The sequence below is a fragment of the Ambystoma mexicanum genome, chromosome 2q, assembly GCF_040938575.1.
Source record: "Ambystoma mexicanum isolate Mex_15411 chromosome 2q, UKY_AmexF1_1, whole genome shotgun sequence".
Classification (NCBI taxonomy): Eukaryota; Metazoa; Chordata; class Amphibia; order Caudata; family Ambystomatidae; genus Ambystoma; species Ambystoma mexicanum.
Genome location: NC_090924.1, coordinates 442,846,455 through 442,865,377, shown reverse-complemented (window position 1 = coordinate 442,865,377; position 18,923 = coordinate 442,846,455). Strand labels below are relative to the sequence as shown.

At 47.7% G+C, this 18,923-nt stretch overlaps 1 protein-coding gene across 10 annotated transcripts in view; it reads left to right on the top strand.

Annotated features, from left to right (window-relative positions):
* The window catches only part of LOC138569489 (catechol O-methyltransferase-like), a 399,903-nt gene that overhangs the window by 317,064 nt on the left and 63,916 nt on the right, over positions 1 to 18,923 (top strand). For 6 of the 10 annotated variants that reach the window (XM_069647500.1, XM_069647499.1, XM_069647503.1 and 3 more), the window contains exon 3: positions 17,821 to 17,949. The exons of the other annotated variants lie outside the window; for them this stretch is intronic. In XM_069647500.1, coding sequence (XP_069503601.1) covers positions 17,838 to 17,949 — 112 coding nt within the window. In that variant the 5' untranslated portion in view covers positions 17,821 to 17,837. The remainder of the gene's footprint in view (positions 1 to 17,820; positions 17,950 to 18,923) is intronic. 10 annotated transcript variants of the gene reach the window in all.

Below are 18,923 nucleotides of genomic sequence, written 5' to 3'. Positions count from 1 at the left end.
CCCCATGATGGTGCTGAATGGCCCCTCCAACGGCCAGGCAGCTGACGGGGCAGTCGCTAAAGCCTCCACCACTATGCCATAGCCATTACCCACCATGGGAGACAGTGCTGCCGTCCCTCCTGTGTCCGGAAGACGCCAGGGTTCCAGCACTCCCTCCTCGCCATCATGGGGAATGAAGCCACTACCCCATCGTGGCAGGGCCCATGTGGGCACCACATATGAGAATGAGTGGGATGAGGTGGAGCACAGGATGGGAGGTGCATCTCCATGCTTCAGCCCTGGCCAGCCACACAGCCCACCACCTCTGCCGGTGCCCAATGTGTTGGACATGAGTGCACGCTTGCACATGATTGAGGAGCAGCAGGTTTCCATCGAATATCTGGAAGGCCAGCAGCTGCAGGAGATGCAGGCCATGCGTGATTGCATGCAGGGTTGCAGCCGCAGGATGTGCCGGTCACTCAGCCATGCCACTGCTGCCATGACTGCAATGGGATAGAGGGTACGGTGAGCACTCAGAGGCTATGTCATCCTCTGCCGAGACCCTCCGACCATTGCACGCATCTTACCCTGCAGTTCATGCGGGTCCAGCGGTCAGAGGCCTCCACCTCTGTGACGCCAACAGAGGTCTCCCTACCTGGTACCCCAAGGTGCCGCTCTAGCGCTTCCTCACTGGCAAGGACCCGGTGAGGAGCCCCATGCCCAAGCGGGCACAGCAGTGGGCGATATTAAGGTCTACATCACAGGTTACCTGGACATTAAGCAAATGGAACTATTTCCGGTTCCTTTAGATCTTGTATGCCTGGGGTGCCAAAAATTCTATATGGGTACAGTCATGAGCTACTACTACATTAGGCATGTGTGTGATACCCTAAAATCATGACTTTGTGGCATTCACCCATGCCGGGGTGGTGGGAAGTAAAATGTGCCATCCCACATTGCGCAAGAGTGCGTCCAGCAGCTGACACAGCACTTTAGTAAAGCAGGCTGCGAGATATCATGAAGTTGTTGTGTTGGAACGTGCCCATGGTAAGGAAGTGCAGAACTGACACCAGCTTTACCAACAGTGTTATGGCTGCCCTAATGCCGATTCTGCTCTCTACGTTGTCCTGTATCTGGTTCAGCAGATCTGCAATAGTCTCCCTGTTGAGGCGGAACAGGGTGCGTCACTAGCTGTCAGCGAGGATCCATGGTGCTGCCTTACCCATGGTATGGGCGCACGCCTTGCGTGGTGTCTCCTCCTCGCCTCCTCCTCTTCTGCCTCATGTTCCCTCTGGTGGTCCTCCAGTCCCTGCAGCTCTATCTTGTCCTGGAGCAGTTGCATGACAATGCTGACCGAGACCAGTGGCAGCATGGTGGTGTTGGCAAGTGTGTTTGGGAAAGGTGCGGCCCTTTTGTTCTCTTCCTGGATGCATTGGGTGCACGTGTGGCCTAATTTCTATCACCTGTATGCATTTACCACCTGCTTTTAAGTGTAGGTATCTCTGCCTTGCTTTTGCTGGTATTACCGGCAGAAAAGGGCAGTGTTACCGCCATTTCCCAACTTGTTATCGCCCGTTAAAACCATTGTGTAGCGATACTGGTTGTTCTGCAGTCAGATAGTCTGTTGCCGGTATTACTGGCACAAATATTTCCGGAGCTGGAAATACTGGCGCGGGAAATACTGGCAACGGTATTGGGATTCGCCCAAATGGTAATAGTGCTGGTACTGGATTTACTGCCACTTTTACTGTATACCGGTGAACGCGTTATGAGCTCCGTGTTTTAATGGTTGAATGATTGACTTTTAGAGATTTTTTTGCACTATAATTTTAAGGATTATTTGTGAAGCACAGCATGCGCTGTCACTTTAAACGGGTTCTCATTTAATGCAGCTGTTGCTGCGAAATCCAGATGTCTTGAGATAGCAAAGAGTCTCCATGCGAAACGACAATATTGGGGGGAGGGGATATTAATTTGGCAGCTTCTAGGCAAGGAGGTATGTACTCCAACTGTATGCATATAGAACTCCAACTACATATGTATATACACTGTGGCATTCTTGCAATGATGCACAAGGTAACAGTTGCATGTTTCAAGTGTGTATATTCAAACAATTCTTGTCAGGATGGTTCTGGTGGGTATATAAACTTTGTTTTTCATATAACCACAATATATTTTATCTTATGCTCAGCTGGCATAATTTTTCATCAATGTAAGCACTGTTCACTATAATTCCCAGCTTTGTGTGATTTTGATAAAACTTCAAGCTTAGTGACTTGGCCAAAACAGCCCCTTTCTGGTGACCTGCTTTTTTTTCCAGATTGCCTTTGTTGCTCTTTTTTCTTAAACAGGGAACCCTCGCAAAGCCTCTCTCTCTTCTTCCCACTCTTGTTTTGCTCTTTTTCATAAATGCCTATTTGTATGTTTGTTTTTCATCTCCAGTTTTAAAGACTTTTACTTGACCCCAATCTGTTGCTATGGGCATCGGGCAGTTTGATTAAGTAAGTGGTCATCCGAGTTCGGTTGTCCGTTTCTATTCATCAAAATCTCTGAATGCACAACACCCAGGTTGCACAATGTCATTGTCTTACTGGCTCTGTAGTTGCTTGTCACTAGCAAGCTTTTTTTTCTTATTTTTGGTGTCTGTCATTCCTTGTATTTGTTTCTCTGTAGTTGCCTTACTTGGCTTTTCTCCGGGAGCATAATTGATGGAATTTGACCTTTCTCTTTTCTGTTCTCTATCAGTGTAATGGCTGTGCACTTGATTACACAGCATTCCCTTCCCTGCATTTCTCATTACTGTTCTCTAGCGTTTAATGGCTGTGTACTTGATAACACAGCATTCAAACATGCAACAGTTTCTCCCATCATGTCTCTTTTCTGTTCTCTAGCGGTTTAATGGTTGTGCACTTGATAACACGGCATTCATTCAAACTTGCAACAGTTTCTCCCAGCATGTCTCTTTTCTGTTCTCTAGCGGTTTAATGGCTGTATGCTTGATTACGCAGCATTCAAACTTGCAACAGTTTCTCCCTGCATTTCTCATGACTGTTTTCTAGTGGTGCAATGGCTGTGCATTGGTTTCTCAATACTGTTCTCTAGCTGTGTAACGGTTGTGTAGTTGATAGCACGGCATTCAAACTCGCAACAGTTTCTGCCTGCACTTCTCATTTCTGACCTCTAGCGGTTTAATGGCTGTGCACTTGGTAACCAGTCTGTTAAACCTGGAGCCACTTTCCTTTTAAATATCAGTTTCGTTACCTTTTCTCCATCAGATTACTTTACTCTTGACAAGGTTACAGTGGCCACGTATTTTGATCACTTCTCCCCCATCTGGAAAGCTACCTATGAACTTTTCATTCCATGGTTTTTGCTCCCAGTGTCTTCTCTCTTACTCCCCAGGGGTGTTTTCACAGTTTCATCTCCAGCTCCAGACTTCAAAATGTGTCGCTGGTGTATTATCTTGGCCTGCCAGTCCAGGCTCTCACTGTATTCCTTCTCCTTTTGACCTTGCAGGCCACGCTTGAAGCTTTTCCACCACTGGGAGTTCTCCCTTGAAGTCCTTGTCACTCGTTTGCACTGCTCCGGTCCACTCCATCTCACTTCGTATGCTTCTCTTGTCCTTTGTGGCTCTCTGAGTTTCAGGGTTTCTTCTCCTTTACTCTGAAACTGTGGGTTGTCATGTAGGCTTGCAGAAGGTACCTTGCCTTTAGTGCAGCCACATTTGTCTTTGTTGGAAATCTGGTATCTGGGACTCTGCTATGCCTCCCAGCTCAGCATTCTCGGCTCACCGGATCGGATTAGCAGTCTGTTCACTACTCAACCCTCCAGTCACTCCCCTGGTTTTATCTTACTGTGCTTTTTTGGATTCTGAGAGTCTGCACTTCAGGCGGTGGTCTTCCTCGGCCATTGTTACAATAAATATGTGTATTGGTATCGTTTCTCGTTTATTCTCCCATGTCCAGATGAATAGTCTCTATTGTATTTGGCCTCATCATAGAGAATCTTTGCAGTCTCACATGATTGATCTTTGGGGCATCCCAGATTCTGACTTTGGTCTTAGGGCTTTTTTGGCTTTTCCACTTTTGTAGCATCCAATATGTCCATCTTGAAGATGGCTTTGAAGAAAGTTCTGAAAAATTGCTTACTGCAATGGGCTTTGAGATCCTCTAGTGTCCGAAAATGTGTGTTGTTCCTCTGATCTCTTAGTGAACCGGATTAGAATAGGCCTGATATGTGTTCCTATTTTCTTGATTACCTACTTCCTCGCCCCCCTAGAGGACTGAGGTCTAGGGCCTATGCTGGACCTGAGACTATTCATCTAGCTTCTCCAGAAAAGTATATTCCAAATAGTTCCTCTGGCCCAAACAATCCAACCTTTGAAACTGCAAGATTGCCTTGCTTTTTTAGATCACCTGTACACATACTTCACAATTCCTGTAATGGGCACGTGGAACCTGCTAAGCAGTCCTCTTGGACACTGTAGCAAAGCCCTTTATGGGACCTTATTGTGTTCTTGACATTCTGATTGAGGCTCCGTGAGTCCCTTGCGTTTGTTTGCTCTTAGCGTGCCCTATTTAGTGTCGATCGCTTTCACTGAGTATCTTCGAGCTTCAGGCTCGTTCTATTGTCCCGCCATTCCTGTTTGTGGTAAAAGAAACCCATGGTGGTTTCCAATTTTTATCTCCAGCAGAAAATTCTTCATCTGGTGTTCTTTCCACCTCCACATCAATGCAAATCGAAGAGTGTTTCCACAGACTGGACCCCACGAGGGCTTTCCGTTTCACTGAATCCAGGACGAAGGAATTCACCTAGACAATACATTCTCTATGGGCCTCAAGGACCATCGGTAGGGGTTAGTGATCTCAAAGCAGACGATATTGCGATATATTGCCTTGTGCTTAAAGACCTGCTATGAGCAAACATACATTTGCTAGAGGGCCGTAGGGGTCACTCTAAACAGCGAGGAAGCGGCCTGTGCCCTTCAGAGGGGGTTTTAGGCTGCAATATGGGCGTCCCTGCACACATTTGCCAAACACTAACCCCTTGGCCGGTGAGGGGGATTGAGTGGGACCCTGTGTTCCTCCAAGATTTCTGGTGCAGACTTTCAACATCCCCTTCCTCCTTTTATTACGGCTGTGGGAGTCTTTCAAAAATGAGAAATCTGTGGGAGGAATGTGGCCGTAATAAGAGCAAGTTAACTTCTGTAATGTCCTTTGCATCATTCCTATTGTGGCAGTTAACTCTGCCAGGGGCTGCATCTAGAGGTCGAGTCAAATGGGAATGCAGGCCAAAGGTCAAATGAGTTGTAAAGGACTTTCTGTCCAGGCGATAATCTGTGACTGCTTCTTTCTAAGTGACATTATTATTATTTTTTAATTATTTGGCAAAATTGCCTTTAACAAAGAAAAACAAGGACATTCAAAAACATTACACACTTCTATAGATAACGATAAAACAAAAGCAGAAATTGTCACAATAAATATCTAATTACAGTACCATGAATTCTAAAAATATATTTTAAAGTCTCTTTACCAGTTACATCTTATTAAAACCTAGTTATAAGAATACAGTTATGAGAAGATTTTAAATCTGTAAAAGCATTTCATCAATTGAGACTCCTATGCTAACCCTGTGCAAAAGAATGATATGTGCTGCTATCAGTGACGCCGTCGTTTAGCTGCAGTCAGTTTATGAAACCTACCACGGCCAACACCATTGACATTCAGGGGAGTAGGTGAGAGCCTAGCAATTGGCTTGCCGTGAGTTTGTGGGGGTTTAACGATCGAAGTAAATTTGTGCGATGATCCTCTAGTTATAAAAATGTTTGTAACGCGTTACAAGCCTGTGTGCCTCAGGGCACACAAGGAACATAACGACAGACACACAGATGAGGTCAGAGGGGCAGTAGGCTCAGCGGTGAGTAAGGCATTATCCTGGCATCTCTCCTGGAGATAAGATGGCCGCAGAGAGTGATGGGCTGAGGCTCATGGGACCACATAGACAAGCGTTCAGATAAGTTGCCACTTCACGAGCAGGCAGTGGGGCTGTTTTACAGATGTTTGGAAATCCACTTGTGCTTTTAGTTTAAAGAGGACGATGTCAGTCCTTCCTTGTAAAATGTTGCCAAACCTCTCCTTGTGCGTGGCAGTATGCTGTGAACTGCAACGTTCACCCAGCGAACACCCTTTGTTCCATCTAGGCACCAATCAACCGTAAACCAGGGATCAACCTGACCTTTCCAGAGGAGATCGGTAGCCGTGTCCATGCCAGGATAAATCTGCGTTCCAAAGCTCCTTCTACAACATAAGAATCCCACTCTTCAAGGGTTCTAAACTGGAACCTACCATATAATAGCACGAAAGCCTTGAATATGAGTCCACCTGTCGAACTAAAGAATGCCAAGCCGACATAGCAGGAAATAAGCGGTTCAAACACAAACTGGTAAATCTGATAGGAACGGGCCAAAACCAGGAGAAACAATGACAAAAGACCAAAGGTCGGTGGACAACACTTGTGCAAAATACATGTGAGGGATTAATACCTATCGTCAGTTCAAAGAACAAAAAACCTAAATAGGCAGCCAAAATAAAGATGGCCATAACCTATACAAGTGAACCTTTTACCGCCAGCACACACCCTGCACAATTACACAACACTCTGATCTACCATATTATAAGAGGGAGCAATACCAAATTGTTTGCGTACATATCAGGAAGTAAATCATTACCGGAACTTTTCAGTGTGTCAGTGCTGTAAAATATTCCTTCAAACAAAACATTGCACAAACCATGGATTCATGTGCGCTAGTTCCCATTTTTGAGAAGAAATATAAGGGTGACTTGGTTAGCAAGCATAAACCTTTTTCCAGTAGCACACCCACCTATGATCCCCACTTACAGGCACAGAACCTTCCATCATCAAACCCTTAAAACCAATAAAAAGCAGCACCATCTTCCATTCATACGTGTAAACCGTCCCCCCACACTACCCAACTGAACTTTCCACACGCAAAGAGAGGAAATGGAGGAGGGGAAGATGGGAGTGGAGGTAGCAGCAAAGGTGAAGGAGCAAAAGACGAGGTCTAGTGGATACGTTGCCAAGTTTGGCAGTGGAAGATCTGAGTTCTAATCCCAGATTTCCCACTTGGCCAAGATTTTTTATTTTTGGGGGGTCGGGGCGGGGGAGAAACCTGGTGGTGTCTAACTCGCTAGTCCCTGGGGATCTGTCATCCAGGTGGCAAGGACACGGCCATTTCTGTTAGATCCAGTTCCTGGGGGTGGACTAATGCGGGAAGATCACCTGGAGGAGGGGTCTTGTGGGAGTTGGACAATGAAGGGTGAGATGCGGTATCCCCTTCCTTATAGCACCTTTTCCCCATCCTACCAGGTAGAATACCTATAAACTCCCCCTTGCCCCCACCCCTCCATTTTCCCCTTTTCTTACACAAGCACTTTCTCCCAGTCTGTCATGCGCGACAATGGACTAACATTAGAGCCGTATACCTGACATGTGCCAATAAAAGGGTCAGGCAGAGTCAGGCAATTTTACTGATAATTATACACACCCAACTACCATTAAACTTCCCCACACAGATAAAAGGCGTAGCACGAAAGCACACTCAGAGCAAGGCAAAACGCACGAGGAAGCAGCAATTTCGATATGGCAGTTTAAACCGAGGAGAAAGGTGGCGAGATCAGAGAGGTCGACAAGGAGGGAATTACCCTTGCCCTTTTAAACACAGACCTGCGACTTTCAAGAAGCCTCAAGGAAACAAAACACAAGACCGGGAATTGCAGCTGCCGAATGGTGTAGGGTGTGTCAAGGTACACCGGGCCCTCCCAAATTGATAGCAAAGGCGGAAAGAAGCGATTGCCACTGTGGTACTGTCCTTGACTCCGACAGCAAAGTAATGCCAATGGGTTCAGCAACATTATATGAAGAAAGAGAACTTGTATGCAATTGAACTTTGTGAAACCAAGATAGATACCAGATACAGAGTGGTCCGGTGCCACATGGGAGCTCACACGAAGGTCTGTTTGGTGCCCTCCAACCCCTGAATGGGGAAGGAGTATTGAACTGTGTAATCGAAGTGGTCCTGCAGTGTGTTACATTCAATCCTGTGCACATTCGAAAGTTGATTGTCTAGAAACTGAAATTGGTCTGAGCCCGGCTGAGGGGGACTAATTGTAGAAAAGGGGTCTGAGCCCAGAAGAGGGGGGGTCCTGGGTGAACAGTAACACACCCGGGAAGATGGTGGTGGCAAATGCGAACCCGACTGAGGGTGCCTAAAAATTGAAGTTGGTCTGAACCCGACTGAGGTGCGCTAATGCTGAAAGAAGGATAGGATCCCGGCTGAGGTGGATCCAGGGTGAAAAGTAAATTGCCTGACCTGAAAGGAACTTTTCTTTGTTGTTTGTGATGCATCAGGTCCTCTGAGGCAAGACACTTTGCACAAAAGAGACTTGGGTACAGAAGGCCCAGATATTGGTGAAAGAAACTGTGACCTCGTGCCAAAGAATCCCAGGAGTGTGCTGTGCTCGAGTGACCCACCTTGTCCCGTGCTAGAAACGTGGGGAAGGGAGGCCCACGGCCTAAACATCATGACTTATTTTGTGAACACTTCTTTCTTTTTGTGAACATTATCCCACACTACTTTTGTATCATAGCAGTAAGGAATGGCAATAGATTTTTTAGTACAGGCTCTTTTTATTTGACTAGACTCCGCTAGGACTGCCTTATTATTGGATGGTCGTAGCTTGCTCCCATCTTAGATTTAGGTATAGATAGGCGTTTTTCACACCCCTGATGAAGTTCAATAAACACCCTTGCACACTATGATCACTTGTGTCTGTCTTACTTTGATACCATGCCTTCCTTACAGGGGTAAATCACTTTATCTATCTGTGCTTCTGTTTGCTTAGCTTCCAAAGGTGGGGTGCTAAGAAATTAAATAAATGCAGCTACGAACTGTACAAGTGAACTTTTCAGGAGGTATCGTATCCTCGTGGATCCCAAGGCCAATGTGAAGCAATGTATTAAACTAAATCTACACACTAAGATAACAGATGTGTTTTTAGTGGCGATACAGTGTGCCTTGGTACAGATACTATGGTTCCTCATCCTGGCTTCCCCACTTGACCAAAATGATGTGTTTATGGGGGCATCACTTTTTAGCTGTGCTCCTATTTCCTTATCTGCCCAATGTGCATAGAAATAAACTCCACACCAGTATATTGTGCTAGGTGAAATGTGACCTTGGAGACGGGCAGGGCAGATGTATCCTAGTGGCACAGTTGTTGACTATGGAATCCGAATAAACCGGTTCTAATGCCAGCTTCTCCCTCATTTAACTAAAACTCTCATCAGGAGCAAAGCGCTTTTTCTTGTGTATCAGTCCAATTTGAGAGTGCTTGGAAAAAAACTGAACTCCAATGTCCAGCACAATACTGCACTAAAAGAGAATGATGGGTCGTTCTGGGTTAGTGGCAGAATCATATTTTGGAATCTGGGAGTCTGCATTACAATGCGATTACTGCCACCATTTCAGTGTAGCAGCCATTACCCTGACTTTCCTGCGTACTCACACTTTACTGATCTGCGCCTCATATGACTGCTGAGCTGCTAAAAGCTCTTTCTGTCTGTTAGGCGCTCCTGTTGATTGACATCTTGCAGCCTCAGGTTCCCAATAAATATTGTTAGAAAGCTTAAACTGGCCGATCACTGGGATCAAGATAATTTTATCTCTGTTCCTGTGATGTCATTTCCGGGACCCCCTATGAATTTGATAAAATGTCACTCGTTCAAATCCCGCTCTTCTTCAGTTTTCTTGTCTCACAAATATCTGTTTGTTTAATAATTGAAAACCAGTATCAAGTACTATATTTAATCAAAAGGATTGACATGGGGAGGAACACGCAGTGATTTGATAAAGTGACACGTTTCCAATTTAGGAATCAGAATATCTGTCCTCTCTCTTCTGCCCGCGAGCAGCAGATGCAGTTGGAAGCTGAGTAGTGACACATTGGTCAGGAGCCATCACAGGACCATCCTGAGGGGTTGCATATTTCCAGACAACATTGGAAAGAGCTGACCGATTTGAAGGGCAGAGTCCAGCCTCCAGCAGATGAATGAACTCGGTGGCCCTTGCATAGTGGGGGCCTACGGGAGCCTTGCTGAGCATCTCCAGACCAATGCAAACCAGAAGAGCTTGGCAGAAGGAGGAGGGGCACATCTGACTTGAGTTCTGTTTTCTCTACTTTAAGTGGCTCTAATGCGATTGTGAGAGATGAATGCCCTCTGGTTGGCTGCAGCGAATTGCTGACGTGAGCAAGGGTGACACAGTTCTCTTGGGGGCATCAGTGGCTGGGGTCTAGGACCCCACCCGCAATGGGCAAGAAGCAGAGAGGTGATATGCCCTTGAAGTCTGCACTGCCCTCCCACCCCGAGCTGAGCTAAGGAAGAGCTCATTCGTGGTGCAGACTCTCCATTCTCATATAAGTCTCCAGTAAAATTATAAATGAGCCAAAACCCCCACCCCCCACCATGGTCATAACTGGCACAGCTACTGAACACGTGCCCAGCAGCCCGTTGGGCGAAAGCATTCTCTTTTTTTTTTGATTAAACACTTTTATTGATTTTATTGCATAATACACAAAAAGGAACAATGACCCTGAAGGGGTCCAACAACCAATAACACCACAAAAGAAAATAAGGTCCGTCTTTCAACAACTTAAGGATATGTTAACAATTACTTGTACACTCTTGCATTGCAATTACATTCTGGCCACCGGCCTGTGTCATACAATAGTCTTATTGTGCGTTCTCCCACTTTTCCCATATTTTCCCCGCTTTCCCGGGACATCCTCTGGCCGCATGTACTCTTCGCTCCATCGCAATGCATGCATCTACATCATCTATCCATTGTGCATGCTCAGGGGTTACATCCGAACCCCATAGCTTGGCAATGTTGCGCTTGATCAGTGCCGTGGTGGTTGCAAACAGTAGCTTATCAGTGCAAGACATCTCACCCTCGTCCTCGACACCCAGCAACATCAATTTCGGATCTCTGGGCACAGTCCGACCCAGTACCTTACTAAGTGTGTCGCAGCAGCGTTGCCAGTATAGCGTGATGTGCGGACAGCCCCATATAATGTGGAAAAAGGTGCTCTCTTCCTGGTGGCAGTGCAGGCAATTCGGGTCTGTGGTTTTACCCCATCGGTACAGTGCGACCCTTGGATAGTAGACTCTATGCAGGATTTTGAGCTGGACAAGGCGTAATCTGGCCGAAATGGCGGTTTCCCTCGGGTACATTAGGATTGTTATCCAGTCTTCAGGCAGTATTTCTCCCACATCCCTTTCCCATTTAGACTTGATAGCTCCGGTGTGGCAAACGAGGTGAGGACATTATACATCACCGAGGTGATTTTGACGTCTATGCTATCTAGGACCAGGTTCCTCTCTATGGGGGTGCAGTCTGCCATGTCCCGCAGGTCAGCTAAGTACCGCTGTAGGGCATGACTTAATTGCATATGCCGGTATCGGTCAGTGACAGGGAGGTTGAACTCCTCCACCAACCTCTCAAATGGCACAATTCCCCCGTCCCGAATCACATCCCCCACTTTTGTTATTCCCGCAGTTATCCAGTTCTGCCATTTTGGGAGCCTGTCCAGCTCAGGGATGTGTTTATTTACCCACAGTGGCTGTACCGGTGTGGTTTTCCCTTCCCAGTTTATGTGTTTATGCGCCTCTGCCCAGATTAATGCCCGGTGGGCAGCCATTGTTTTAGTGGTGTTGATGTTATTTTTCTGGTATAGGGACTGTAGTGGGGTTATGCTCGCTCCATCCAGGGTATCAGATTTAATGTGAGGTAGCGAGGGGTTGCCGTGTAATAGGTAGTTTATTACTGCCATCTGACTCGCCCAATAGTACGTCTGTATACGCGGCAATCCTATGCCTCCCTCCCAAATGGAGCGCTGCAGGATGTGGAGCGCTATTCTCGGGTGTCCATTGTTCCACAGGAATTTCCGGAGAATTCTGTCGCTTTTGTTAAACTCCCGTCTGGGGATGTGTAACGGGGCATTTTGGAGTATGTACAGGAATCTAGGTAGTGCCATCATCTTAAATAGTGCTGCTCTCCCCAGTAGGGTCAGTGGCAGGGCGTTCCAGTGTTTGATGTCCTCTGCAAAGCGGTTTATGATTGGGTGGAGGTTTTTTTCTACGTAATCGTTTAAGTTCGTTGTTATCTGAACCCCAAGGTAGCGAAACTGGTCAACTTCTATACGAAAGGGACAATTCTGTATCCCTATGCTACCCATCTCTCTCAGTGGAAACAGTGTGGATTTCGACCAGTTTACCTTCAAACCACTAAAGGATTCGTATTCCTTCAGTAAGCGTATTTTCACTGCAGGACAAGAGGTTATAGGGTCTGATAGATACAGGAGCAGGTCGTCCGCATATAGTGAGACCTTGTCCTCCCAATCATCTGTCCACCGGAAGCCCTTCCACATTTGTGATTCTCTTAGCAGAATCGCCAACGGCTCTATGGCAAGTGCAAAAAGCATTGCAGACAAGGGGCAGCCCTGTCGTGTCCCCTTGCCCAATTTAAATGGCTGCGAGAACCACCCATTTACTCTGGTCATGGCCTCTGGGGACTTGTACAGCAACTGCACCCATCCCAGGAATTGGTCACCGAAACCCATTCGACGCATTATTTCCCACAGTGCTGGCCAGTGCACCGAGTCGAAGGCTTTCTCAAAGTCTATTGCTAAAAGCGCCAAGGGACCCCGCAGGAGGGAGGAGTTTTCGAGTGCAGCGTGCAGTCTGTGTATGTTCATACGCGTAGACCTCTGGGGCATAAAGCCACACTGGTCTGGATGTATAAGTGACAGGATAACTTTCTGCAGTCGATTTGCTAATGCTTTCGCCAGGATTTTGGTTTCAGTGTTGATTAGCGAAATCGGCCTGTACGAACTACATTTCTCTGGAGGCCTATCTGGTTTGGGGGTCACTATTATAGTTGCCCTCCTTAGGTCTGGGGGGAGCTGTCCTTGCTCCCTCTAGTGTGTGTACATCTGCAGGAGATATGGGAGTATCGCACTTGGTTCTATCCTTTTCCATGTCTCCACCGGGAAGCTGTTCGGCCCCGGTGTTTTCCCGGGATGTAATTGTAACATGGCCAACCCTAGTTCCTCTTCAGTAATGGTTGCCTCCAGTAGATCTCTCTGTGTGCCCGTTAGGCTAGGAAGGGTGATCCCGTTTAACACGGAGAGGTTAGTGCGGGCTTCCGGTGACCCATAGAGCGTTGCATAGTAAGCTGCAAAGCCTTCTGCAATAGCCTGATCTGTCCACAGCGGTTCCGAATTGTCGGGTTTGATCATCCTGACCTGTTTGTGCCCTTCATCCCTGCGCTCCAGCCAGGCTAACAATTTACCCGCCTTATCTCCAGTCTCATATAGTCTGGCGCGCATCGTGGTGTGCGCCTGTTTAGCGTTGTCTAGGGCTACATTGTGCATTTTTTTTTGGGCAAGGACCAATGCTCGGTTCGTTTCAGGCAGGTCTCGCGCCAGATGTGCGCGCTCTGCACGTTCCACCTGTTCTTCTGCCTCTTTTACTTTTTGCATTTGAGCCTTTTTGTGCGCCGTTGTCCAGGAGATAATCTCTCCCCGCAATACCGGCTTATACGCTTCCCACAACAATCCTGGGTTATCAATTGACCCTGCGTTTAGTTCAAAGTAATTGGCTGTGGTTTCTTGAATACGCTCTACAAGCTCCGGGAAGCCTAAGTAACAGTTGTTAAGGCGCCATGAAGGTGGAGGGATTGGCCCTGACATTGATAGTTCTATTAGTAGGGGCGAGTGGTCAGAGATGCCGCGTGGGAGTCGGGTGGCGTTAAGTACTCTATGCACCTCTGTGGTTGGAATGACAAAATAGTCCAGTCTAGAGAGGGATGCATGGGCGCCCGAGTGGAAAGAGTATTCTCGCTTCTCGGGGTGAAGGTCATGCCATACATCCCTCAGTCCCAGTGCTGATGTGAAGGTGGCTAGCCTTGTGTGCGTGTCGGGATTCCTGCCCCTTAGGTGTGTACGGGCCATACCCAGGTTCATAACATCATTAAAATCGCCACCAAGGATTAGTGCGTCTGAGGAGTCCTGTACTATCAGGGGAGTTATCTCTTCTATGAGATTTGGCAACAGCGCGGGTGGTGCATAAACGGCTAGTATTCTTATGGTTTGATTCCATAGGGTTCCTGTCATATGCACGAATCTGCCTCCTGTGTCCTGTGACACACTGGAAAGTGTGAGCGACAGCTTCTTATGGATCAGTATGAGGACCCCTCTGGAGCCTGAAGTAAAACCTGAGTGCAGTGCTGTGCGATAGTTACCATGTTTAAATAGGTTGCATGTGGTGCCCGCCAGGTGAGTTTCTGTGAGCAACGCCACATCCGCCGCTTGCCTGTTTAACGCTTGGGTGACCAGTCTGCGTTTTATCCCACTACCCAGCCCATTGACATTCCATGTCAGGAGACGTAATGATTTTGTATCAGATCTAGCATTCGTCATCTGGTTGGGGGCCGGGTTACTGTTGGGCAGTATATGTGGGATTCCGGGAAGATGCTCGGTCTGTTGTTTCGCCGTGTGATGCGGGTTCGTAGGAGTGAATATTTAGTGTTGTCGGACCATACATGAACAAAAATAAAGACAAAACCCAGAGCAAGAATAAGAACTCTTCCCCCCCCCCCCCCAACTCCATCCCTCGTTCCCCTGGAGGCATCTACTGCCCCGGTAGTGTTACCTAGCCCCCCCTCCCTATATTCCCACCCAACCTGGAGTATCTGTCGCCCGAAATTTGAACAGAACAAGTAAACCTTAACTAAGCCACCCTCAGTGGCACATGAACTTCGTAGATTTCACAGCACCTGTCCGTGGTGCTGTCGCAAACTTCTTTGGTTTTAGTCTTAGCTCGGGGGGCGGGTGGCTGTTCGGCCACTGGCCTGGTTGTATTCCGTGCGCAGATCGGCGTGGAGGGTGAGAGATTTGTGGTGCTCCTAGGCTTAGGAGCTTTGGCATTCTGCCCAAAACTGCTCCCAATTCATATTTCTTCCCGCAGCGGATTTCCTGGTTGTGGCCGCTGCTGTTGGCCCTGCTCTGGCGGACGTTCTGGGCGAGGACTATTGCATCTATCTCTTTCTTCCTTCCGTGTTCCAGTCCCCTTCGGCCCAGTTCCACGCCTCTCTGGGGTCGGTGAAATGCACACTCGTGCCCCCATGGAATATCTTGAGTTGTGTAGGGAAGAGCAGTCCATATTTGACACCCATTGATTGTAGACGTTTCTTGAGTGGGTCAAATAACTGTTGTGCTTTCTGTACCTCCCTGGTGAAATCGGGGAAGAAGGCTATTTTGGATCCGTTGAATGTGACCGTGCCCTTTGATCTTGCCAGTTGGAGTACCATGTCCCTATCTCTATAGTTCAAAAATTTGGCAATTACTGTGCGTGGTGGAGCTCCTGGTGTCACTTTGCCGGCTGGTATGCGGTGGGCCCGCTCGATAGAGAAGAATTTAGAGAATGCCTCTCCGTCATAGATATTCGTCAACCAGTCCTCAAGGAAGAGTTTCATGCATTCCCCTTCGGCTTTTTCCGGCAGGCCGATTTTGCGGATATTATTGCGCCGGGATCTACCCTCGCTATCGTCCACTCTTGCTTCCAGGGTCTTTATCCGTGCTAGCATACTTGCCACTTGCCGATTTACACCTTGCAGGCCATCCTCGGTTTCAGAGATTCGTGCCTCTGCCTCTCCCGTACGGGAGGTCAGCTTTTGCAGATTATGGCGTAGCAGGGACACGTCTGCACCAATACTGTCCATCTTTTTTTCCATCGAGGTCCTGGAGTTGGTGATGGCGCTCATGATATCTCTTAGAGAAATATTGTCCACATGATCCGGGTCGACCGACGGTGGCCTCTCTGGTGAGCGGGGTGCTGGCATAGCTGCATACTGCTCGATCCTGCTCTGTGTGGATGTTTTTCTGGGCTTCTCCTTACCCATTCTCTGCTTGTTGTGGTACAGTTGCAGTGTGCTGATGTCTGGGGGTAGGCACTATTGGTGGTGCCGGGCCCGTTGCGACCGGCGGGTATTTATGCTTGTGCTAGCTTTACAGTTCCCTTGTCCAAACAATGTCTATTAGCCACACTTTCAGCAGCTCTGTGGGCCAAGACCGTGTGGTGCGTGATATGCGAGTCGGTCAACGCTTTATAGCACCCACCGGGGCCCTGTGGTTCTATCCCCTGGTGGCGGCCACACGCACTGGGCTGCACGTCGCTGCGGGGGCGCCTGTTGTGTCCCAGAAATGAGAGGGGGTTCACAGCCCAAGTTGTCAGCAGGCGCCGGTAGGGATCGCAGCTCCGTCCGGAGGTCCTTCGCCCGGGGGGGGAGGGAAGGTGGTTCGCTCGTGCTCTCTATCCCACCTTCCCCACTCCTTACCACATCGCCGGATGTTCCAGGCCTCGAGTAGCAGGTCCACGTCTCCGGTTGTCGGGGGCGCGCTGGTTGGATCACCAGCCGGTGCGCTGTGCGTCTTCCTCCGCGCCAACACTGACACGCCAAGCTTCCCGCTCCGGGCCCTCTTCAGGCCCCCGGTTCGAAGGGGTTCTCGCCAGGCGGGCTGGACCTACGATCGCTGCACCGCCCCGCCACCGCGGTCAGGATGTTGACTGCAGAGCCCGGTGGAGCTGTTCCCGGCGGCCGACAGTTAGTGCGCGCTCGCAGTTATGGCGGCCATCTTGGGCTCCACACTTGTCACGGTTCCTGCAGCTTCCACTCGATCTGGACAGCGATTCCTTTTACGGATTTGCGTCGGAGCACCGCGATTCGGTGCAGGAGAGTCTCACACACCGCTGGAGTATTTCAGGGTTCAGCGGGCGAAAGCATTCTCGATACTGAACACAAAATGACAGATAGACTGGAGTAGGGGTGAGGGTGAAGGTATGCGGCACACAGTGGGAGGAGAATGACCGAACTTGACAGAGAAGAGATGGTGTGGTGAAATTATGTGGAGTTCTCCTGCTGAGAGGAGGAGCATGAGCAGCGTAACAGAGTCCTACGTTTCGAGGTTGGGAAGTGGGGAGAGAGAGACAAAATGACTACCTCTCTGCTGGAGTACAGGGAGTGGATACAACTCCTACTCGGCCGACACTACTACTAAACCAGCAGTGATCCCAACCATAAGGATGAAACAAGCACAGCTCGACACATAAAACGATTTAGCCTTTTTTTTAATTTATTTTTTTTAATGCGGGCCTAGGGCAGGCTATACTATTCAGGAGGGATGTGAGCTAGCACAGAAGCAGACTTTACAACAATAGTTTGTGAGCCTTATTTGGGATGGATTGGCAATCCTTATAGAGCATTATACACAACATTGTGTTGAATTTCTTTGCCTCATGCTTGATTACTAGCAAAATGTTAACCCACAACCTCGGATTACTGTCCTTTATGTGTTCAGGTTCCTGAAACAGACACTCATTTTCTTTTCTTTTTCTGCCCGCTTTATCACAATTGCAGGAGAAAATTGATTACATTTTGAATTGTAAATAAGAGATCTTAGTCAATTGATGGTCTCGTGTTTTTAAAATGGCTTCCCTGCAGGAAGGACTGTATATTTTTGGGACAGCACTTGGCAAATTATTAAGAACTATAACCATTTAACTTTTTAACTTGATGGAATTTATTTTTTAATACCTTTGTACTATATTCTGTTTTTATTGGATTTTAATTTGTGTTATTTGTCCTTTTATGGATATGTAATATTTTTCGATTAATGCATGCTGTAAGTGTGTCTTCTACAGCCAGCAAGTCAGAACAAATGTTCCTCTGGGATGGTTGCAGGAAAAGGCTTACCCTTTTCTTCAAAGTCTTTGTCTTCACCTCTATGGAAAAGGATGTTGGAGCAGACTGTACCAACAACACAGTTCCAGGTGAAATCCTTCTTCTTTGGGTAGATGATTCAAGAGTGGGAGTGGCCTCGACCCTTTATATGGGTAATCTGCTACAGTAGTTTCATGCCGTCTAGCCTTTTGTGAGATGTCCAATCTTGGCTCCTATTTAAGAGTATTCTGCCTGGTGATGTCAGTCCCAGGGGGTGCTTTGTCTGCAGGAAGTGGGGGTCGGGGGACACCGGAAGTGTAGAGGCCCTAGTAAATCCCAGCATGGTATAATCCCTCTCTTGCTGGAAAGCCTTCTCCGCATTCTACTCCATCATCCTCTCATGTCTGCCTACATCAAAGAGTCTGTTAATTACCATTCTGCTGTGCGCTCTCCGTTGTCCTGATAGGGTTTGCCTTTGTACCACTGATTCCTAGCTAACCCACTGGTAAAATGTCCTGTCTTCTGGAGGATGTGACCAGCCTTCCCAGAGAGATCAATGGGGGGAGAGGGTTTCCTGGGCTGGGGCCATATGGTGGTTTTTGTTGACCCCAGTTCCCAGACGGTAATACACTTAAGGCCCTCTCAGTGAATCTGTTTTGGCTCATGTAATTGTGGATTCCCGGAGACCACCATGTCAAAAACAGGCATGTCTCATATTTAAAGTTCCATCTGACACCATGTGCTGGGATCACACAATTTTACAATGTTGGATCAGAGCTGCCCACGGTTACAGAGAGACCCTAGCTATTGGAACTTGGCTTCCAACAGTCTGTTGGCAGGAAAGCACGTATCACATTGTACCTGCCATGTTGTCAAACTAAAAGGCAGCTGCAGAGAGGGGTTATTGGACAGGCAAAGCAGAGTTACATGTTTTCACTATGCTTTTCTGCATTGCACATTACGAAAGTGGTATCTGATTAGCAGACCTCATTTACTGCATCATTTGTGGTGAACCAGAAAGACTCAAGCAATTTGAGGTCATTCTCAAGACGTTTTGTTAAAAGAAAAGGATCAAAATTCCTAA